Source organism: Patella vulgata, chromosome 1, assembly GCF_932274485.2.
Source record: "Patella vulgata chromosome 1, xgPatVulg1.2, whole genome shotgun sequence".
In the NCBI taxonomy this organism is placed as follows: Eukaryota; Metazoa; Mollusca; class Gastropoda; family Patellidae; genus Patella; species Patella vulgata.
Window position 1 is genome coordinate 20,210,153 of NC_065879.2, and position 24,567 is coordinate 20,234,719.

General features: G+C 36.2%; 2 protein-coding genes across 3 annotated transcripts in view; one reads left to right on the forward strand and one right to left on the reverse strand.

The window, feature by feature from the left end:
* Positions 1–2,817: 2,817 nt before the first annotated feature.
* On the reverse strand, positions 2,818–10,093 carry LOC126828291 (60S ribosomal protein L8). The gene is made up of 7 exons (XM_050557983.2): positions 10,003–10,093; positions 8,564–8,705; positions 7,931–8,072; positions 6,341–6,559; positions 5,552–5,667; positions 3,954–4,040; positions 2,818–2,911 (listed from the first exon to the last, which is right to left on the reverse strand). The coding sequence occupies exons 2-7, from the start codon at positions 8,699–8,701 to the stop codon at positions 2,837–2,839; spliced, it is 777 nt and encodes a 258-aa protein (XP_050413940.1). The 5' UTR covers positions 8,702–8,705; positions 10,003–10,093; the 3' UTR covers positions 2,818–2,836.
* A 2,642-nt stretch (positions 10,094–12,735) lies between these two features.
* Positions 12,736–24,567, forward strand: part of LOC126828189 (ATP-dependent RNA helicase DDX3Y) — a 35,853-nt gene continuing 24,021 nt past the window's right edge. For both annotated transcript variants that reach the window (XM_050557803.2, XM_050557811.2), the window contains exons 1-4: positions 12,736–12,856; positions 21,220–21,307; positions 21,741–21,797; positions 23,035–23,178. In XM_050557803.2, the coding sequence (XP_050413760.1) occupies positions 12,809–12,856; positions 21,220–21,307; positions 21,741–21,797; positions 23,035–23,178 (337 nt within the window). In that variant the 5' untranslated portion in view covers positions 12,736–12,808. The remainder of the gene's footprint in view (positions 12,857–21,219; positions 21,308–21,740; positions 21,798–23,034; positions 23,179–24,567) is intronic.

Below are 24,567 nucleotides of genomic sequence, written 5' to 3' on the forward strand. Positions count from 1 at the left end.
CGTTTTTCTGCTGTTGTAGTCCGCTAGTTAGCACCTTTAAAGTTTCGAAATTGTAATTCCCTTTATAACAATATGAGTATCTCACAATTTTAGAAAAAAAAACTTCTAAAGCTTGCAGAATGCCACTGCCAGAATGGTTACCCTGTCACGAAAATTTTATCCCATCACTCCGATTCTCTATAAACTGCACTGGCTCCCAATTGTTGAAAGATGTAAAGTTAAAGTACTTTTTTTGAAATTGTCAATAATAAAGCCTCTGCATATCTAAACGAACTTGTATCGGTGAAACGTCCACTTGTATCAACTAGGTTTACAAAAGCGCGGTCTCTAGTTTACCGTCCCAAAAAAATCTAAAAATAAATTTTATGGTGATAGAATATATGGTCAATATGGAACCCTCCACCTCCTGAAATACGTTCAGAAACTAATATTGATGTTTTTAAATCCACAGTTAAAACAATCCTTTTTAAACGACATTTTATTCCTTCGGCCATGCACTAATATCTTGTTTATGTTACATTTAATTTTTAAAAATCTTTAAACGTACAATGAAATTTTCATCCATACATTAATTTGTGTTTTAAAAATTTACGGTTCATTGAATTTAATTTTTAAATATGCAATGTAATTGTTTTTAAAGGAATTTTTGTTTTTAATAATTATATTTTTATTATTATTATTATAAAGCGCGTTGAGATTTTATGCCATTTTTTATGCTGCTATGTAATGCGCTATATAAGAATAAACTATTATTATTATTATTCGAATCGTTTTGTAACCGAAATCACACTCTATGCCGACCTGAATTCCAAGCATCCTATCTGTGTGCAGAACGTGGACAATTTTTAATAGTCATGGTTCAATTTTATTTCAATAATTCGTTAGCCCGTAAGTGTCTTTAGAGGTCGAAGGAAACCGGAGGATCCAAAGAAAACAAACGAGGTTGTACAGGCGACTCTACTCCTTGTTACGTACAAGTGAGGAATCGAAACCACGTCATTTGACCCAATGACAGACCTTATGATCAAGCGCGCACGCGTTAACCATCCGGCCACCCAATCCCCCGGATAATAAAGTAACTTGGAAAATGAAATTAAAGTCCGAAATCCAACTGCTCTACTATCTTGACTATGAGAGAAACGTTGCCCGGCCTGTCAAAGGTTCTTTTACCCAATCCCCCGGATAATAAAGTAACTTGGAAAATGAAATTAAAGTCCGAAATCCAACTGCTCTACTATCTTGCCTATGAAAGAAACGTTGCCCGGCCTGTCAAAGGTTCTTTTACTTCCACGGCAATTTGTACACGACTGAACGACTAAACACTGTCCCTTGCCAGGGCCTCTGTGGGGGAAATCACATTGGTCAGCTATACTAAACTGCGCTGTTTGTATACAATTAGCTCCTCTTGAGAACAGACACTAAGCTAGTTGACCGAGATTTTAAGTTACATCGACGATTTTACTTTTAGTCGAAACCACATAGTATAGTTCGCGAATTTTGAGAAGTATTTATTTCGTTTCCATTTAACAAAATCGTAAAGGTTTATTTAGTCTGTGTATAACAGATGTGAACCGCATTACAACGCAGTATACCAATTGTTGGATATGGCGGCCATTTAGGGAATAGGTCTGTTCTCGAAGTAGATAGTTCTGTGAGCAGAAGGTGGACAATTTTTAAACGTCATCGTAGACTCGATTGTCTTTCCTAGCGAAAATTAGTGAGTCTTGCCACTGGTTGACGTAATCTATAGTAGTGAACTTTGATACCAATTATTTAATTCCAAGCCGTTTCTCACTTTGATATTAATTTATTTAGTAAAGAGAATGAGTTTCAGACGAGTTATTTGCCCCGGAGTCAGCCTTGCGAAAATTAGTGAGTATTGCTACTGGTTGACAGAATCTAGAGTAGTAAACTTTGATACCAATTATTTAATTCCAACCCATTTCTCACTTTGGTATTATTATATCTACTGAAAGAGATTGGGTTTCTGACCAGTTATTTGCCCCGGAAATTGAAATCAGACCAGTCACTTGATAATCTCCATTACCGAACATGGTGGCAACAGACTTTAGGGAGACAGATGGAGTTTAACCTCCACTTGGCACAGATCATTTTGGGACTAACATATGATTCAATAAATAATCTGCTTGTGCTTAGTGGTCTTTAGCAGTAGGAGGAAACCGGAGAACCTCGAGAAAACTCACCAGGTTGGACAGGCGACCCTACTCCTTGCCACATTCAAGGGGTAAATCGAAACCACGCCACTCGACCTGATAACAGATCTTATGATACAAAGCGCATGCATCAACCATTCAGCAACCCAACTCCCCTTACTGGGATAGGGCTAATGAAGACGGGTACATTCCACGAGAATAATTGCCTGGGCAGTGGCTCAACTGCCCATTGTTCATTACATCCAAAGAATTACATGTGCATGCTTTTCCTGCATCATTACCACAGGATGGGTGAGAGCAACGAGACTGGAAAACTGTTACAATCAGCATGCTCAATCCCTCCCGATCATAATGAAATTTAACGTTCTACTGTTCTGGATTGAACATGGGACCTTCTGATTAGGGAGACTTGGTGTGTTGCTGAGCCACCACAGCTCTCCTCCCCTACACAAACAAGTGGGGAACTATCTCTGTCAACATTGGACCTCATAGCCAGTGCCATTCAATCAAATAAGCCCCCACCTCAGCCCCCCACCCCTTAATATCAAAACTGGGACCTAGTATCTAGTGCCATACTAAAGACATTCAGCCCCACCTCAGCCCACTACACCACCCAAAACCACTGAATATAAACAAAGCCATGTTTCTATCAGACATAACATTTATTCTTTATCGTCTTTATGAAGTTTTCTGGAACCTCGTAATCTTCCTGTTCTTCTAGCAGCAATCAAACCAACCTAAAATACAACAATTAACATAAATTATCTCAAATAAATGCAAGCTATTTTTTACCCAACATGTTTTACAATTGACTCAGGCCATACAGGAAAAAAAATTCTGGTTCTGACAATCCTTTCAAAAAGATAGGTTGCCAGGCATCGAAATACACGCCCATAGCAGCTATATCGTCCGAGCAGTTGACAAGGGTTGTTGCATATTTATTCTTTTGTAGGTAATGGGTAAATGGGGGGCAATTACAAGACAATTTCATACAAATCGGATTATACTTTCCGTTGTTTGAGGGTTCACAAGGGTCTACAAACTGAAACAAGGGTCTTAATTCTAGAAGCAATTAACAAAAATTGCTGAAATTCAATAGGTTTTTTCGTTTCATTAATTTAAATGCTTATAAATTTCATACAGATCCAATAACTTTTGGCGGTTAGTGATGTATATACATTTCATGCAGATCAGATGATAACTTCTGGCATTAGAGCATTCAGAAGTTGCAACATAATGAAACAAGGGCAGAGATTAACAGAAATCATTGAAATTAAATAAGACTTCATTTCACTAAAGTAAACATATCAATTTTAAAACAATCAGATGATAAATGTAGTCTGCGGAGTGTTCACAAAAAATTGCGGACTGACGGCATATATGCCCACATGGCCATGTCAAAATCTAGCAAGTTTTTCATTTTAAGAAAAACACAAAATTATCACAAATGTATTATTTATTCAACATTTCAGAAAAACAAAAGAATTTGAAATAACGTCCGAATAATTCTGTGACATCAATCTACATTAACTCCTGTGAAAATGTCTTCAAATCCCCTGGTTTTATTATGTGGTATCAAAGTCTGCGCCCTCAATATCCCCGCAGAAAATATTTTCGGTCATTCTAACAGTCATATTTCTCGAGAAAGATAAGGCCCAATTATCAAGTAAATGAAATTAAATGGAGTTTAACGGTCTACTTTTCTGCACGGACTGGGCTAATAAAGACAGGCAATTATTAAAATAAGGGAGCCAACCCTTGCTAGAAATGTCAACCTACCTTTCTTCCTGGTGGAATATCACGTCTGACAGTGGATGGTTTACCAATATGTTGATGGTTACCACCTCCATGGGGATGTTCAACGGGCTGAAAAAACATAATCACCATATTATTCATAGTAAACTTGTGCCGTCTGTCTACAGTTAGCTCTGGTAGTCCACTAGTGAACAGACACTACGCTAGTTGACCAACATTATAAATATTAAAAAATTTAAAAAACACTGATAAAATAAACCGAATCTGTGCCAAACACCAGAAGGATTGCCTGATATTTGAATATTGTCTGAGTTGCCTTGATTATTATACACTAGCGGATGAGCTGGCGCTGCACAGGTTGTGCCAGGAACCGAAAATAGTATAACTCCAAAACCCGGAAGTGTCAGAGCTACACCAAATGTAAACCTTGATACAGCCCAAGTATAGCCGCCAGCCCTGAACAGACAAACGACAGTCACAATTTTTAATATAGATTGGCATACAATAAATGACACGAACATAAGATACCAAAATTCTGACAAACAGATGAGCTAATTTTATTTAAATATATAAAGGAAATGAGTTTTAACACTGTACAATTCTGCACCTACTGGGCTAATGATGAAAGGCATAGGAGGGAAATTGTTTGACCGGACACCTGTTCCAACTGTACAGGGTTCCTATACTGGGCCCTTATTCACGAAAACTTAAACTAAGTAACAAACAAAATTTTAAGAAATACTGCAACTTCATGGGATATATGCAAATTGATTTTACTGGTCAGCCAATCGAATTGCAGTATTTCTTAAAATTTTGATTGTATCTTAGTTTAACTTTTCGTGAATAAGGGCCCAGGGCTATACATACACACCAGTATGTATATGGGACCTCTTTTTCATCCCATCTGAAATACTAGACTGTTCTCTCCATAGGCATACGGAGAAATTTTTGACTGGGGGGGCGGTGGTGGTTGGTGCCCAAAAAATGTAGCTAGGTTCTTAGTATGTTACATAATAATAATAATAATAAATTAGCTGTTAAATTGGACACATTCAAGAACGCAATATTATATTATACAACTTTTACAAAGTACAATTGTGTTCCCAAATTTTCCCAGCATTTGGTGCCCAAAATGGGGGGGCGGCCGCCCCCCAGCCCAGACGCCTATGGTTCTCTCAGAGATGGTACCAATATGTACATGGGACCCCTTTTTCATCCCATCCGTAGGACTAAATTATTCCCTCTGAGAGATGGTACCTAATATGTACGCCAGACCTTTTTTATCCCATACGTGGGGCCTCTTTTTCATCCATCCAAATGACTACTGTTCCCCTCAGAGAGAGGGTATCAATATGTACAAGGGGGACCTCTTTTTCATCCCATCTGAATGACTAGACTGTTCCCTCCGAGACAGTAACAATATGTACATGGGACCTTTTTTATCCCATCCACAAGACTTGACTGTTCCCTCAGAGTGATGGTACCAATATGTACATGGGACTAACGATTTAGAAAACAGTGGAAAGGGGGGAAGGTCATAAGGGACTAACATATGTTTCAATTTTATTTCAAGAATTCTATTGCATGCAACACATTTTGTAACTGTTCAATCCGTTACTTACGTTCATAGCAACACCTCTAGTTCTAGGCCAGCTGTTTCTCTTGGCTTTATATTTATGATAAGCTCGTCCAGCTTTTAACATGGGTTTGTCAATTCGACCTCCCCCAGCAACAATACCTGTATAGAGAAAAAAGAAATGGGGTTTTATATCCACTCGATACAAACTGTCATTTTGGGACTAACAAGATTAAATTTTATTTACAGTGGAAGAAACGGGGATGATCCGGAGAAAACTCCCGAAGTTGGATAAGCGACCTCACGTACAAGCAGGAAATCAAAACATGACTTGACTCAATGACCGACTATAATCTAAAGCGCATGTGTTTAACAACTCGGCCACCCAACCACCCTTTTCAACACCCAAACACCCCTTCAATATCTGTAGACAAATGAAGACAGCCACAAGCCACACAGTGTGCAATGAGTGAAATTTTGCCCTGGACAGCTGTGATACCGCCTAATCTTATATCGAATTCCATGCCAACATGTACATGTGATATCGGTTTTTTTATCCAATCCGAATGACTAGACACACACTCTGTCCTGTAACATATCTTACAGGTCCTGTACTAAAACATCAATTACCACTCTATCCCACCTCTGTTTTAAGGCTATTTTTGAGACATTACCTACTATGTTGTTTTTTTTTTACTATGTGCTAATGGGAACGATCATTTGATTTGTCCGTGAACTAACAATACTCTAATAGCCTACCAACTTGACATTTATCACTTTCAGCATTTTTTGGAAGCAAGTATGTAATTCTCTCGTATTCCATAGTGTTACTCACCGACCATTGCTCTGCTGTTGGAATTAACTGTTTTTTTAGATCCGGATGGTAGTTTGACTCGGGATTTGTTTGTATCAGGGTTGTGTGACACGACGGTTGCGTAATTTCCAGATGCCTTTGCCAATCGTCCACGATCTCCTGGTTTCTGTTCTACAGCACAGACAACGGTACCTTCAGGCATGGCGCCAACAGGCAAAATGTTACCAATCTGAAGATTGGCTGAAAAACAAAATGGATAATGGATAATTCTAATAAACCTCTAATTTGTTAATGGGAGGCCAGAAAGGTTGTTGCATTGTGAATCTTTACAGAAATACAGTGTGGCTAATGAAGACGGGCATAGGACACAGTGTGCTAGGAGGAAAATTTTGCCTGGATAGTGGTGCCAAGGCCTACTAGTACATCAAATTACGCCAAGGGTTCTTTTATGTGCACGTCAATGTGTACATGGGACCTCAGGTTTTGTCCTATTTAGTTTAGTCACTTTACATATGTTTTTTCCGTCTATATTCAAAGATTCATAATGTAAGATTTAGATAAAGAGCTGACTGTTCTTGCTATATTTTTAAACAAAATATAATAAAAATGAATTTTTTTAAAATTTCAGTCACTTTATTCCGAGTTAAGTTACTGTATGAAATGTTTGCACTTTCTAATCCTCAAATTAGCTGTCACCATGAGTGCCACCACATTATCGATTAACATCGATACGACTTGCATTGTCTACTCCAATCAATATCTTAGCCATCCAATCGTCTAGAGAGTTGATTACGGCCTTGTCATGTGAATAAATGTCTAATCACTATATGATTAAAATTCTGATCTATTTTCCATTTAGTTTTTTTTTAATACTTTTGATGGCCTACACTACATGAAGATCTGACAAGTTGTACTCGAAGGTTGTCTCATGGGTCATACGCGTGGCTCTTGGCCCAATGACATCAGACATTGATTAATCAATCAGCACTGATGTTTCTAGTTGTTTATCCAGTTATGTACATGGCACGCAAAAGTTGCCGTAACTGACCGTTTCATCCTTCACGCCGGTAATATAACAACTCTTCCAGATCCTAGTGTAGTAAAGACAAGTAAAAAGAAATTTTGAACAATAAAAAACGAAATGAATAAGGATCTGTGTTTTAATCAGGTTGGTCTAATTTTCTGTCAAACATGCATTATGCAAGAGCTAAATCTGCTTATTACAAGTCTTTCTTTAGACTTTAGGCCTGAAATGTTATCTAAATTATCAATTAGACATTAATTAACTCATCCAGACCATAATAAACTCTCGATGTCAAGGCTAGCCTTCGATGTAGGCTGGATTAGATTCCTATATGCCGCGAACGGCCAAAGATAATTAAATCAGAAAAAGTGGATAATCGAGACTATGCTGTTTATATTAATGATTTTAGTAATGATAACCGAGACTATGCAAAAATTTCACCGGCTTCTTTCTCGGCTCATAGTGGATCAATTTCACTGAAATTTTCAGCAAATTACCTTTACACTATCTAGTTTAATTTTTAACTATTATAGCGAGAACTGCCATCTCTTTATCTTATCTCCCACAATGTATCTTTAAGAGCCTACCTTTCTTTCCACAATAGATATATTGTCCTGTGTACATGCCTTCAGCAGCAATAAATAGCTGGCTACTGAGACAGAACCTTCGGGGATCACGGAAAACAACTCTAGCTAATGGAGCTCCACGTCCTGAATCGTGGAGAATTTCCTGCAAAATATACAATAGTTCGCCTTTTTATTAATTTTTTTACAATCCACGTAGTTATCAAGTTTGGACAATCCCAGAAATAAGGGAAATTCTGTCTACACAGCGGCGCAGTGTGCTATGATGGAAATTTTACCCGGACAGTGGGACTATGGCTTACTCCTATATCAAATTCTAACTGCCAAGGGATCTTTTACGTATACTGCAATGTGTACAAGGGACCTCAGTTTGTTGTCCTTTGCCAACTGAAAGGGGAACCATGTCGGAAAATTCCGATAAACTTCCTCAGTCAACGAAGGGATCAAACATGGGATCTCCAGGTTATCAAACCAATGCCCTACTCACTCAACCACTGTGGCTCCCTTTTTTAGGTAAATCGCATTATAATATCTCTCCACCAAATAATAAAATATAATGTGCTTGAGGAAGCTTTAGAATAAAATCAGTGATTTTTACCCATAAAAATTATGTTCTGTTAATAAAAATGAACATACCTTAACAACACCCTTGATGTAGCCATTTCTTTCAGAATAGTCAACTGGTCTATGCATAGGCTTCCCCTTTCGTAATCGGGTAGAAGCGGTGAACACGCTTCCACGACCTTTTCTCTGGCCGCGAATTACACGAGGCATTTTGCTGTAAAACAAAGAGATGGATTTATTGTTTTAGTGCATAATTTCTCTAAGTCCTAAAGGGCCAAAATGAAAATGAATGGGGTTCAACATCCTGTTTTTCTTATAGCAGAGGTTCTTAAATTTGTGCGTTTCCCTATTTAGACTATTATTTTCTCACCAAAATGTTTCTTTACATTGTACTGGGAGTCACATGTTCCTGAAGCAATGACCGTGAATTTTACAACATCTAGACATTGCTAGACTGCTCTGTAATTCCCTAACTTTTAGCTACATTATCTCCCTTCAACGCAGACAGATCAGACGTTGTGACACAAACATACTCAAATCAAACATGGCAACCTCCAAGGAAACCTCGACATTGAACAAGGTACAACTCATTTATCACAGGTAGACATTTTAGAAAGAACAAGACTTGGTATGTGCAATGATTGAGGAATCTGATAGGCTCCCCGTCTAGGTCAGTAGCCAATCGAAATTAGTGCCGAAATATGCAGGGTATTATGTGAAGGGCTCGATAAGATGTACGGAGTTAAAAAGTGAGAAATTTTTGCACAAGGGAGACATTCCTCAGAACACCGGCCATGGTGAAATGACAAAATCTTGCGTTGATAAACGAGATAATGGTTTATTTTTAGGGACACTGACATGCACCGTGTGCTAGGGTTAGGGTTGGTCCCAAAATTCTGGCGTCATGTGCAATTCAAAGTGATTGACCCCGGCGACCAAGTTAAAGTGAGACCAAGCCTTCTATTAATGAAGGGAGTCAGGAACTGTTTAGCAGTAAAATTTACTGGAGAGTGAAAATGTTTTGACACAGAGTCAATAGATTAGGCCAGTTCCTCAAAGTACAGGACCAGTGCAACAACTACGACTCACGAGACTAACGTCAGTAACGACAACATTCACTTCTCAGAGCTGAACTACAGAGTTTGCCAAGCTCCATCCATGATGGGGATCCCAGTTATCACCACGAAGTTGTCTGTGGAAATTTCTAGAGATCCCTCTAACCTAATTTTGAACTAATAAAGAGACAGACATAACTAGCTACGTTATTTATTTTAAATGTCTACTTCTTCACAACAGAGTGGTCATGCTGTCGTATTTACGCCATTAGGGTATGGAACGTGCATTTATGAACCTAAAAACGAGACTAATTTGGGATTTTACACAGAAATCAGGCTCTTAGTGGACAGAGGATGAGATGAGCTTTATTTACTGACAGGTTTGAAAGGCGAGAAAGGAAGGATGTTGAAGATATCAATTGGATTTTATTTTGTTTTTATCGGGTCACGTCTCACCTCGGTGAAGTGTAAAGTAAAGAGGCCGGAAGTCACATTTACGTCAATGAACTAAAAATCAAAATCAGTATTTTGTTGATAAATCATGAAGTCCAGCCGCTTGAAGCTTCAAATAAAATAGAGGGTTAATCTTCGGAATATAGTGGTATTCATTATAATTCTAGACAAATTACAATTGGAAAATAAGTTTAGAATTTATTTTACGACAACCGTATTGTAAATATGGTGTTATCTCCCTTCAATTTAGTCGCGTTTCAACCAGACGCAATACAGACTCATCTTCGACTACCAGCTTTATACCGCAAGCGTAGTAATTAATTGAATGTTAACTTCGGTAGATTTTCTTTTGAAAATTCTCATTTTTGTATGCCATATTTTCGTATTTGCATAATGAATGATCTTTTACTGTTTGAATCTGTAAGATGAAAAGGTCAACCACTCTCATTAATTAGTGATCCCTTTTAGTTGCAATCATTTACATAAATGAGTAAATGTGTGCGTGTCTCTCTCTCTCTCTCTCCCTCCCCCCCTCCCTTTCGGAAATTCTGATAAGCGACGTAGCAAAGAATTCATTAAACGTATATCAGATCAAAAAGCAAAAGAAGCAACGATTCTTTAGAAAGAATAAAAGCCAAATAAAGAGGGGCAGTGAACTTTTATGGGGAGGCGGGGTGGGAGAGAGGGCTGCTCCCCCCGAATGGAGTGGGGTATGAGGGTCCTCACCCGGAAATTTTTGAAAATTGGATGGCCGCAAACGGGTTTTCCAGCCCAGAAAATCGTTCTCTAGCGAACTCTGAACAATGAACATGGTGACAAGACAAGGGCCACGGGAGTACAAAATAGGGCAGATAGATATCAGAACATAACCAATAATATCCAATGTATACATCATCTTTATTGTGTTTTCTTTATTTATTTTTTTTTATAAAAACAACTCTCACTGTGTAACTTTGTGAAGTCATAAAAATGTTTAACTGGTGTCGATGAACACAATTTGATTAAAACACACATCCTATTTCGTTTTGTTTTTTATACATGTAGTTCAAAATTTCTTTTGACTTGTCTTTACTATACAAGGATGTTGTTGTTTATTACAGAGTTAACGTCCAATACATTAAACATGATAATATGGACAGGTTGGTTTAATTGAATTATTAACACTTAAAGGGACAATAACACTCTTGCTGGCTTGACAGCTCCAGAAAATAAAAAATAGCCTTATTCTAACTACTAGATGTGTTAGTGTCCTACCTGTTGTGTAAATTATCCATTAAATCCTATTTTACTTGTCCAGAGGGTACAAAAATATTTTTAAATCCAAGTCACATTTGAAAAGCTTTACGTCAGGCTTTTCAAACCATTTAGTTGAATTTTTCTAATTTTTTAAATTAGGTGTGTTAAGATCAAATTTGTATCATCAATTAATTGGAATATTGTAAAATAGTACAATTTGTTGACCAGAATAAAGATTGGGACATATTATTCAGTTACAACAAGAGTGGTATTGAGCCTTTAAAGGATCTGGAAGAGTTGTTGTATAACCCGCGTCCTAGTTGATGCGAGGGATTAGCCAATGAAACGGTCTGTTGCAGCGAGTTCTTGGCGTGCAATGTACGGAACAGAGGGTAACCCACTAGAGACATCAACGTTGATTGGTTAATCAAATGTTTGACGTCATAGGGTCAAAAGCCACTCGTGTGACCTCTGACACTAGATCGGGGACCATCCTGCACATATGACAACATTTTGTGGGTTAGGGTTGTTCCAGGGTTAGGGTTAGCGCTAGCCCTGTTTCTATCTCGAGACTTTGGCGAAATCCGCAGGTCCTAACCCTTACCCAAACCCTAACCTACAAATACAATCCACATAATATGACGTCATAATATGTGCTAAAATGTGCAGGACCGTCGCCGATCTAGCCATAGAATATATAAAATAGACTATTTATATATTTCTGTGGATCTAGCGTAATACGTAGTAGACGCTATCGAAATTATAAAGAAACGAAACGAAATATAGATCTACGTATTTTATTTAGATTGCATTGAACCGTTATGATAATGAACTTCATTAACATTTGTAGGTGAATCGTCTACGGGTTCCCATCGTCTACCGCCTACTGTAGGTATTTTAGAACTGTGGTTGGCAACTTTTTTTTCGGCTGGCTACGGGTGTGCTAAAGACCCCTACGCGCAAGCGAATCTTTGAAATAAAATTGAACCATGTTTATAGTCCCGAAATGACCTAGTTCGTGTCGAGTGGACGTTAAACACATCTCGTTCTCTCATCGTGAACAGAGAGCAGGTTTTTAGGTTAACTATGGGCTTTCATTTAATTAACAACGGAAAACGTTGTTGTGTACGTTCCATTGGCCTCTACAAACGTTTTCCTTAAAAAACATGGGAAAATTTTGTTGCTTTTAATTTTATTTATTACAGGAATATGCTCTAAATTTGCACTTAAGTCTAAGTAGGACGTTAAACCCCATTTCATTTTATTTTTTGTACCTCTTCTGCTGAGGTTATTCTTGATTCGTGCTCTCTTTTTTTAAAACGTACATCATCTTGAAAAAATAAGGCACAGAAAAAAGTTTTAGATAGTTGGTTTCAACTCGATGAGAAGATTTTCAAATAATGAAAAAGAAATACGTATAATGCTGGTTGTCGACGATGCTTGTCTCGTCTGTCTCGCCATACCTACGGTCACGTGTTCAATTCTATTTATAAACGTGTTCTTTTGTCGAGCGGCGCACTGGCCTCCATATTTGTTCACACAAAACTAGTGTGAAAATTTTACTTGAATTTGTATGATGCCTAATGAATATAACCAAAATGGGAAGGGTCTAGAGCAGCAGGTCAGTATATCGAGCATCGACTCGACAAATATATTTTGTTAATTTTCCAGTAAAATGGTTACGTTAATAGTTTTTTTTCTGATCTTTTCGACGCTACCCGATTTGCTTTCGGCTTCAGTCTCGCAGTGGGTCTGCGGATTGAAAAACCACGAGGCCGACAGCCAGCCAGGCGAACTAACGACGAAGTAATGACCAAAATTTGACAAGAATTAGGATCGAAAAAAAGCATAATAATGTTGTTGGAATGATAGACATTCGCTGTTTTTTGTAATGTATTCTACCAGGTAGGGAAAAAAAAATATTTTCAAGAATGTGTTAAAAAAAATGAAACCGCTTTCTGTATCCTGGACTAGGCTAGCCTAGAGCCAGAGGTACATGATGAGTAAATCTATGCCTAAAAAATATAGCACTGTTCACGAATTAATGACAAAATTTTGACAACCATTAGGAACTAAAAATATCATAATAATGTTGTCACTATTTTTTGTATATTCTGGTAGAAAAAAAACACAAAAAAATATTTTCAAGAAGGTGGGTAGGAAAATGAAACCGCTTTCTGTAGCCTGAAAGTAGATCTATGCCAAAAAAATGTAGAACCAGTTCAGTTCACGGCTTTGAAATTTTTTTTATATTTTAAAGACATAGACAACTATATGATGACTATTATTTCAACTGTTGACATAGTAGTAGCCTACTCGTAGACCTGATGAATTTCATTTGCCTACAGGTAAAATTAAATGGGCGTTGCCACTGTAACCAACAAATTAAAAAAAAGGGGTGAATCATGGACTCTTAGTTATATTGAGGATTTACCATAGGTTTATTATTGTAGGGGAAACAAACAGAAATTTGTTTAATGGCATTTCGTAAATGAACAGAAATGAAATGGGGTTTTAAAAAATTGTCCTATCTTTCTACATTGACTGGTCTATTACATTAGCCTAATGAAGACAGGCATTTATGCGCCATGTATGCTTTTAGTTCGAGGGAGACTTTGCCTTGACGGCGGCACTGTGGCCTACTCTTATTTCGAATTCAAACTTTCAAGGGTTCATACCATCCGAATGACTATGCTTTGTCCCATTTCAGGAATTGAACTGGAAATACACAGGATTCAATTCTATAGAATACAAATTACAAATTAAAATAAGCAACTGTACAGTATTTCATGGAGTTGTGTTTAGCAGCAAATGGATGTCTCAGTATTCCATCAAGGGAATTTTTTTCTATGGTAGTGGATTTTAGGGGATTAATTGGCTTGTTACTGACCAAAATGTAATTTTAGGCCTTCAAGTTATACAGATCTATTAGAGAAATGTATCCACATTTAGTCGTAAAACTACAGATTGCTGGACACAACATAATTTTCTTTGCTATTTTCCATTGCCAGTGTTTTACCATGTCAGTTGGAGTGTCGCAAGACTACTTACTAAATATAAACCAATAGTAAACTATATACCACCATACATGTATCTCATTCGTGTGGAAAAACTAACATTTTTTGCATGTTTTCCACGAATGAACCCCGTTTTCCAAGCTAAACTCCATTTTCCACGATTAAACACCATTTTCTATGAATAAACTTGAGATAAAGGTTGCAACGATATCAAATTATTTTATCGCGATTAATCTCGATAACAGCTTTTGGAACTATCGCAATAAATAGCAGTATTGCGATTATGTATTTTATCATGATAATTCTCTTTTATTGCGATAATTTAATTTATATAATAATCACGATAATGGAATGTTCCTGACAATACACCATAAAAGTCACAATTTGTTTTCAACTTTTATTTTAACAATTCCAAATAAGTAGTTATAGTAGTAGTTTTTATAAACAAAATGTTATATTAACTCTTTCTGAGTATATAACTGTACGTTTGGTGTACATGTTAATATAAATCTATTTAGTTTTCTGTAAACTAAAACCTTTAGTCTTTATGAAGATACATGTATTAATCAACTGTTTGAAAATATCTGATTATTAATATATACAGAATTGCGTATTATTCACCAATGATTTGGGAATTTGAATATCCGATTATTCACACATAGAGAATTTCAATATCAGATTATTTACAGAGAATAGAATCAAATTATAATTTGGATTTCCGATCATTCACACAGAATCAAATTATTTGTGAATTTCAATAATGAAATAACATTAGCTACATTTGTTTGATAAACTAACTTAATCATCTCCATTTTCCCAAAAAATCGGAATGACCTGTATGTTTGATCCTTCCCTAGAATCTTGCGTGTTGGACATATTTATTACAATGTTAATGTCATTGGTTAAAAATAAAATTAATTCATAGACTGAAGCTATGATGATCCATGACGGCATGACAAGAAAGAAAATTGAAACATCCGGTGAGTTGAGCATTGACTAGATTGACCAGCCTCGAATATGTTAGCCTATTGGACAGTGTGATTGTACGTGTTTCCAATAAGCGTAGTTGTCTAAATACGAAAATATCAGCTAATATATACTTTCGATTGATATTGGTTTGTATGATTATAAAAATAAGCAACTAAAATTGTAAAACAAACCAAAACCACTTGAACGTATAAAAAATTATTCCAGTTGCTGAACACGAGCAGTCTGCACCATTAACTTTCAAACTCACTTGCCCTGCGGGCAAGTACAATGACAACGTTTACTTGCCCCAAAATTGAAATGGTCAATTGAAATAAAAAAGAACAAAACACATTTTTTATTAGATCATATATTTTGTTATTCATTAAGATAAAATGTTCAGCCTTTACAATCCTAAAGCTTCCAGTGATCGCATCTACAAATCGGTTATTTTTATTAGTTTTGATGCAGTAGGAACAGGTCATAGAAACAGAATCATTCTGAGACATTCTCCCTCTGGTTCACATTTAACCAGGGCCTCCCAATTAGCCAATGTTGTTTAAATTCACGTTTACGTGACACTGTTTCATACCTGCGCTTTGATTCTGCTATTACTTGAGCAACATCGTCACCGGATCCGCGTTTCTTATTATTCAATGTCTTGCCGGGCTGTGCCCCCTTCCACCCATCTTAACATCTTCCGACGACAAAGAGTGAAAGACAAACAACAGAAAACTGAAAAGTCAAGGAAAACCGTCAACAAAGGTCACATTTCCAAGGTCATAAATGTCAAAGCGGAAGTAGACAAGTATTAAATGGAATTGTCTCCCTTTGAGTAGAAACTGCGCTCCACCGCGTTTCCTCGATCTTTTACCAAACCCCAAACTTTAACAGTGTGAGCAACGGGGAAATGGATATTTTTAATTTTTTTTAGCGAAATTTTCACGTGTATTCTTCGTCAATGTACATTTGTATCTCATTCTATTAAAAAACAGTACTGTACCGGCGGGAAAGTCCCAATGAAAGTTTTACTTGTCCGCCGTAAATTTTACTTGTCCCGGGCAATTGGACAAGCACTAATGTCGCAGACTGCCCGAGTACGATTCGTTATAATATATGAGAAAAGAGATTGGATGATCAGTTATAACAGTTGCCTAGCATCTTCCGCCACACTGGAAATGAACTTGTCAGAGTTACTATCGATGAATGTTATTGATTTAAAATAACGTCTATTCTCCCGATAATCAGTGGTTTGGCGATTATTAGATTTATCGCGATAACTGAACAAATCTCCCAATATACCGGGGATGGCGATTATCTGATTTGGGGCGGGTACGATATTATAATTTAAAAAATAATCGCGATTATGCGGCATCCCCGGGGTATCGCTGCAACCTTACTTGAGATATTTTCAGAAAATGTCAATATCAGCTTTTATATATATGCCTGCATTAAAATGTGGTCATATATTGTTGTTGCCCCCAACCGTCGGATCTGGCGTCATTGCTTGTGGATGCTGTGGGCGTATGTTTCCTTGCCTGGCAAACTATCTTTATCACCTTTTAAACTTTTAGTCTTTCGACTCATTCTAGTCTATATTTTTGAGCAGAAAGACTAAACTTACGTCTGCTCACAGAGAAATGCGGAAATTGCTGATGTTGAAATCTACCTGTAGCAGGTAATGTTAACATTCGGGGTCGTTTTATGTAGAGCTAGGCGATACTTCGGTATTTCGATATAAAACCGTCACAAAAATAAACACCAAAAATACAGTCTTCAGAAAAATATAGAAAAACCGAACATACCGCGATATATCATGGTTTTGATTTTTCTGGGTGATGTTAAAACATACATTATGCAAGAGCTAAATCTTCCTATTGCAGGTCTTTCTTGAGGCTTGAAATGTTTTCTAAATTATTAATTTGACATTAATTAACTTATCCAGGCCATAATCAACTCTGGATGGCATCAGATTTCTCCGATATTAAATAGATTAGAATAGTTTAGCCATATTTTGATTTAAGATAAAAATGGAGGAGCGAGACTTGGCTTCGAACAACCAGTACGGTTGGGTGAAATTATTGCACATGTCTTGTCAAACCTTCAAAGGCTAATATCTTCATTCGCTATGGAGTAATTTGAATGAAATTTTCAAATTATCCATTTTACATTATCTATTTTCAAACTATTATAGCAAGAATGGCTAGCTATTTATCTAAATCTTACATAATGTATCTTTAACATAAATATTGAAAAAATGTTTTCCTCTTTATGTTTTTTACGATATTTTATTGCTTAATGACTAAATACTGTTATAATAAATAAATAGATAAACTCCCAAGTATTCATGCCAGGAAGTTTGCAAATGCTGATAAGTAGCTTTGTTTTCGTCACATGACTTCTCGCTCACTTATCCACCAGTTAGAATTATCCCTGTTTCTATTCAATTTCTATGCATCTTGACAAATTGATTATACTGATACTTTGATTTTACAAAGGAATCCTTGATTTTCAGATTGAAATAAATTTAGATAATGCCAATTATATATTGAGAGTTCCGGTAGATTGATTATCATGTCATGCATAGCAGTCTGTGATCCGAAAAATCGCAATTTGACTAAATCAATGGACACTTTTTGACAGTACTTATGTTTTATTGTTTAATTTAGTATCCTTGTATTGTAATCTTCATGTATATTGCATTTTCAAGAAGGTATATATGCTTGAATGAGAAAAAAAAGAGTTTGCAAGGGTAAATGAACAGCATCCAATCGTTCCCGTAGCTATAAAAATATGAACGGCAGAAAGAACACAAACTTTTTTAGGTTTTTGTGCCTCCTTCATATGTAAATATTTTTAATTTAAATAAAATATATTTTGAAAATTAAAATTGTAATAAACAACAACTTTAGCAAGTTTTCTTGGCTATATAGATCTATGTTTGAACCATCTTATTAAATTTTGTTTGTAAATTCGGTACTGTATTTTTGCTAAAAATAATATTGACTAGAAATAGTGATATTGACTAGAAAGTGTCGAGTGAATACTGCAGGAGTATTTCCAATTTTTTATGCATATTTATTTACAATTAAAAGGTGATAACTGAAAGTATTGACATTTTATAATCACTATCGCGATATGGTTCCAGGGATATCGCCCAACTCTAGTTCATGTTGACATACGGTCTGTCATTGAGTCAACTAGCGCGGCTTCGATTCCCCAGTTGTACGTGACAAGGAGTAGAGTCAAACCTCATGAGTTTTCTCCAGATCCTCTGGTTTCCTCCAATTCCTAAGGACCCCTACATGCAAGGAATTTGCTTAAATAAAATTGAACCATATGTTAATCCCAAAATGACCTAGTTTGTGTCGTGGATGTTAATCCCCATTTCTCTCTCTCTAATGACCAAGGTGGTCATGGTGATGGAAAAATAAATTGAATCCATTTTAAATATTTATCCCTGATTAAATTAGCTACACTGCATTGTTGGGTCCTACATGTATGTCCTGTTTGGACAAAAATTTTGATGTATGGCGATCTTGATAATATTGGTATTATGATTTTTCTGAAAGTGTAGCATATGTCAGACTATTTTAAACAATTTCCATTAAAACCCTCCAAGACTGGGGACAAGACTGGCATTTATCTCAAATTACTGTATGCCTACATATGCTATTTGAAACTAGAACAGAGGTGAGGAAAAATTTCTTTGGATCCATGAAATTATACCTGTTAAATGATCACATATCACATATAATTATATCCTTATCTTGGATCCAAAGTAGGCCCTACTTGTCCACACTCAGTGACCGCCCTAGACTCTTAAAACCTTTAGCCAAATTTTTAGCCAATTCAAAATTTTATTAGCCAATTCAGAAAGTTTTAGCCAAATATTTTATATCATTTTTATTCATATGTTTGTTAATTAAAAATGAAAATAAATGTGTGTGTGTGTTTGTTGTATTTTACGTCCGCTTCCACCGAGGTGATATCGCGGACAAAATAAATGTTTAATATGTACTTTTATTTTATGATCAGTAGTGGAATATCGCGTTTTATCAGTGAAATAAAAGTGTTATTCCACTGGCTAGTTGTTTTTACCTAAAATGATTGTAAAATCATAAAATAAATAGAACATTTGTCGTTTTGTCGTGAATAACATATTTTATTTCATCTCTAAGCAAGAAAACGTATATGTTTTCACTCATGCTACGCATTCGTGAAAATATAAGTTTTCTTGCTTCTCGATGAAATAAAATATGTTATTCACTCTAAAACGACAAATATCCTCTATATATAGTACACAAGAATATTATTTTATCTCCTTGTTCATGCAAAAGTTCACATTATTGAGAGAATGAATGCAGATAACAAAAAAATGTTTATAGGACGTACTTCACAGTCACATGATTTAATTTACTTCATCGTCATAACAGAAAAGACACGACGATTCTTTTTAAGACACCGCTGATTTGAAATTTATGTCCAGTCCATCCATTTTTATAAGCATGAGGTCATTGAGGGTTAGCTCGACGGTCTCGGTTAAAGGTCTAATTTTTGTCCACATGTTGATGAAGCCAACGAAGGACTTGCGTCCGAGATGACACGCTCACTCACGGAAGTAGATTCTGGACTAACAGTAGTCGTAGGAAGGAAAAAGGAATCTATCCTTATTTTGGGTTTACTAGTATTAGTTGTCATTAATGTGCGTTTTATTTATTTGCTGCGTAAGTAAAGAAAACTTGTAGTGAAGCGAATGTAAACAACGCAGTGCCACACAAAAGGGGCGTAACTGTGTTTTATAGTCTCCAGACTCGATCTTTCGGTCGTTTTAATGCGTAATATTGTAACATTGACTGATTTGCGACTTGTAAGATTGAGACTAGAGTAATTAATGTACTAAAAATAGACACTCCATCGAGTCGATCGAAAGAAGCGTTTGAGACGATTTCAAGTTTAATATTAGCAGATTTACGAAATAACACTCTCTAAAATTCATTCGCCAAATTTTTCGCCAGTATCATCACTTTATTCGCCAATAAAAATAATTGTCGCCATTGGCGAATTGGCGAATGTCTAGGGCGGTCACTGCACACTTAGTTAAGAGTTTTATAAAGAGTTGGCCATTCTTGCCATAATAATTCAAAAATAGACAATAAAGAAAGAAAATGTTGAAAATTTCAGTCAAATTACTTTGTTCTGAAAGGAATCGTCACTGTTGGAAGTTTGCACTAGAAATAGGCATCAATTGTGTCTATACCGTCTATGAGAATTGGCGATCGTTTGATTGATAGACGATAACTTACCCACATATTCTCGATTATCAAGTAACCTGCTCAATGGCTATCAAAGCCTAGCTTGGCAGGCCTTTCATCACCAGTTTCCGGTAGTGACATCAGTGACTAACAGTAAACTTTATCTTGGTCAGTCATTTATTGATTTAATTTTAAATGGACGACTGTTTAAATCCTAACTTTAACTGTATCCAAGCCATCCGTTGGTCTACAGAGTTCATATTGAGATTGTGTAAAGGGTTAATTAATAATTTCTATAACATCTGAAGCCTAAATAAAGACTTGCAATAGGCAGATTTAATTCTTGCATAATGTATGTTTAACATTGTTTACTCTACCAGTGCAAAAGACCCCTATGTGCAGCTAATTATTGAATCAAAGTGTTACATGTTAATGCCGAAATGACCTATTTGTTTACATTAAGAAGACCATTTTCATGCAAGTTTTATCACCAGGGTTGTCACCGAGTCGAGTAGCATTATTTTTGATATATCACGCTTGTATGTGACATGAAATAGGGTCGTCTGTCCAATCTCGTTTTTCTCTTGTTTCCTACCACTGGTAAAGACCTTTGATGAAATGAAATTGAACCATGTTATTGTTAGTCAGAAAATGACCTAGTTTGTGTCATGTCAATTGGGCGCCGAGGCCTCACTCTGTCTCTTATTTATACATGTATGAAATTAACATTTGATATTTTTTTGTAGTTTGCTGGTCTGGAAATCAACGGTGGTCGTCCGGGAGGAAGAGGACAAGGTAATTGGGGTGCACCACCACAATTTCCAGGACATAATAGTAAGTAAAGGACAAAACAAAAAATGGGGTTAAACCAGAATCTATTGACTAAATTTTTCTATCCTGTAGATATGCTAATGAAGATGGGGGCATTCCGCCATGATATACAGTGCGCCATGAGTGAAATTTTGCCCGGACAGCGGCACTAAGGCCTACTCGTGTCTTATATCAAATTCCAACTGCCAAGTGATCTTTTTTGTGCATGTCCGTGTGTACATGGGACCTCGTTTTTTTGTCCCATCTGAACGACTAGACAGCTATCCTTGTCAGGTCCTCTGTCCTGCACCACTGACAAGGGGAAAGCACACCGGAAAATCCTGATGAACTTTCTCTGCCAAGACCAGGATCGAAACCGCGACCTCCAGGCTAGCATCTTACCTACTTAGCCAGGAAATGTATTAGATTAATATAATTCGTTAATGATTATTTGTAGATGCCTACCGACCCAACAACAGATTTCCACCGGAGCAAATGATCTTTCTCCAACAAGGTGCTGTATAATTTATTATATTCACGCTACCATTTTATATTTTTTAGCAAAGTGCCAAGTATTAGAAATCATTTTAATAAAAAATTTTTTATTAAAATTGACTATTTAGAAAACTAGGGCCTTATTTAAAGGATGCAGCCATTTCATTGGATATGAGATAAAATCCTACAAAAATTTAAGATGTTGGCTAATGAAAGGGCTGAATTTCTAAAGCCTAGAGCAGACCAGCAATGGCCTGAGAAATCCTTTACTGTCCTGTCAATTTTAACACTATTTCATAACATCAAACTACTCTGTTTTCTTTACGTAGCCATTTACATACATAAGCCGTTTGAAAAAGCTGATTGATAAAAGAATTATTAAAATATAGGGATTTAGTGAAGTGGAACAATTTTTTCTAATGTTTAAACTTCATAGTTTTTTTAGCTGTTCTATTTTGACAGCTTTACTAAAATTTATTAATTTTGTATAATAAACTCCTTGGTATCGTATAAACTCTATATTGACCAGATCTTGTTTTGTGCGATTTTGATATCGCAGCCACATGAAGTTGACAATGAAAAATAATGAAAGCAGTATATAATACTAGGGCGTTTTTCTACCGATTGTCATTTGTGGGATCTAGAATCAGTATTTTGAAAGTTAGTCCTGATGCACCATTTTAGCACACAGTGGTTTAGTGGGTATGATGTTGGCCAAGAAAGTTCATCAGGATTTTCCTGCGTAGTTCCCTCTTGTCATTGGTGCAGGACAGAGGGCCTGGCAAGGGACTATGTATAGTCGTTCGGATGGGACAAAAAACCAAGGTCTCTTGTACACAGTGGTGTGCATGCAAAAGATCCCTTGGCAGCTGGAATTCGATACAAGAGTACACGTCCGTAGGCTGTAGAGCGCTGTCAGATCAAAATTTATCCCACAGCACACTGTATAGCATATGCTGGTCTTCATTAGCCCAGTAGGAGTAGGACATTTTGTGAAACCTAAAGATGGCTGTGTACCAAATACACCGGGAGCTGCATTAGTCAATGTTATTTCAGTTCATCATATCTTTGTAAATACAGAATTGAATTGAATCATTTTTGGACTGACATTCTTAAAGAGATTCAACTTTAACAATATTTTCTCTTGCAAGTGATTCCTTTGGCTTAAACGGGGCATCAGGACTATAATTACTAAATATTTTTATGTTTTCTTTTTCGTCAGTAATGTTGGTAAGTCAACCCTTCCATGTTTTCAGGTCCTCCTCAGAATGTTCAAAGATATGTTCCCCCTCACATGCGCAGTTCTGGAGGTCCTCCCCCACCCGGACCTCCCCAACAACCACCTATGTACAACCAAGGTCCCCCAGACAGTCACCGAGGAGGATGGGGTGGCAATGCAGGTAACATTGTTTTCTGTAAAAATAGGATGGGGTCAGTGATGACAATTTTTCTCATAGCATGAGGAAAATTGTGGTCGCTGAGCCCAATTCAATGCTTTATAATAATAATAATTTTTTATTACCTTACAGGAATTCTTAAACATAGACAAGAGATGGGAAATTTGATACAAAATAATAAATAGATATAAATGATTCATAATGCATGGATATATGTTAGCAAATCACAGCCTATTGCATTTCGTCAGATACTGCTTGATTTAGTGCTTTGGGGGATAAACGATGACTTTTTGTTTTGAATTTTGGCACTCTGTAGCGACCCCCTGAAGGTAGTAATTCATATTCGCTCTAAAGAAAATGCGTTTCATCAAAGGCTATTTTGTTGGCAACATTAAAGGACAATATTTGTGCCAGTCATTATCACATATGTGATAGAACTGGTTAAATACATTCCAAATATTATTTTATAACAGATCATTATCGTTTATCATATATATCACATATATGATAATGACTGGCACCAATATTGTCCTTTAAGTACAAATCTATTGAGTTGTGGTGTGCTGACCTTCTGAAATTTTGTTTGCCATGTTATTTACCAAAGTCAAGCTCCTTTTAGAATATGTTTGAACGAGAACTTTTAAAAATTTGAATTTTAAGTCTGTGACCCCCTCCATTAAAAGAAAAAAAAATAGATGAATTGATGCAGTATATTCCTTGCTACCAAACTTGAAGTAGATTCCTTTCGTGGACATAAGGCTTAAAACCTGAGTTTTGACACTCAAATTTAATTGGGTTTTTTGTTGATAGTGATATGAAGGACATTAACAAGCCTAAATCACTCTACAACTCGGGTATCATTTAGTTGTGTTTTAGCAGGAGTTTCTGTATAGTTTTTAAAAGCCATTGTTTATAACTGTTTAGTTTCTCAAAAGATGTTGAGTAATTAAGACTAATTAGTCAACAGGGCTGTCGGTAATTTTTCACGGTTGATTAACAGCACTGCTAATCAAAAAGACCAATTTTGCCAAATTTGATTAGCAAATTTAAAAATTGATTAGCAGTTTTTCATAAAACACCTAAATAACAAGATATTACTTGAATTCATAACAAATGATTAGATTTCATTCTTCTAATTTTTTTTTTAGCACTGCCACATATCGTTGTGACAGTTTGTGAATGTGATGTAGACTTTTGGTTAGGTCTTATTTCTGAAGCCACTACGTCATTGGTACTACTTGATTCCCTATTTCCAGCTTAATAGTCCCTATTCATAAAGTTATGTCCCTGTATTATATAATATAATAAATTGTGTCTTGGGTAGTTCGAGAAGAAAATGTCAAACGAAAAATTCAGTTTTGTTTATAAAATTTTATTTTACATTTTATACAC

Coding starts and splice junctions, on each gene's coding strand:
- LOC126828291 (XM_050557983.2), bottom strand. CDS start 8,701: ATGCCTCGTGTAATTCGCGGCCAGAGAAAAGGTCGTGGAAGCGTGTTC. Junction 4,041..5,551: donor CTAGAGGTGTTGCTATGAAC/GTAAGTAACGGA, acceptor ATGTTTTTTCAG/CCCGTTGAACATCCCCATGG. Junction 2,912..3,953: donor ATATTCCACCAGGAAGAAAG/GTAGGTTGACAT, acceptor GTTGTATTTTAG/GTTGGTTTGATTGCTGCTAG.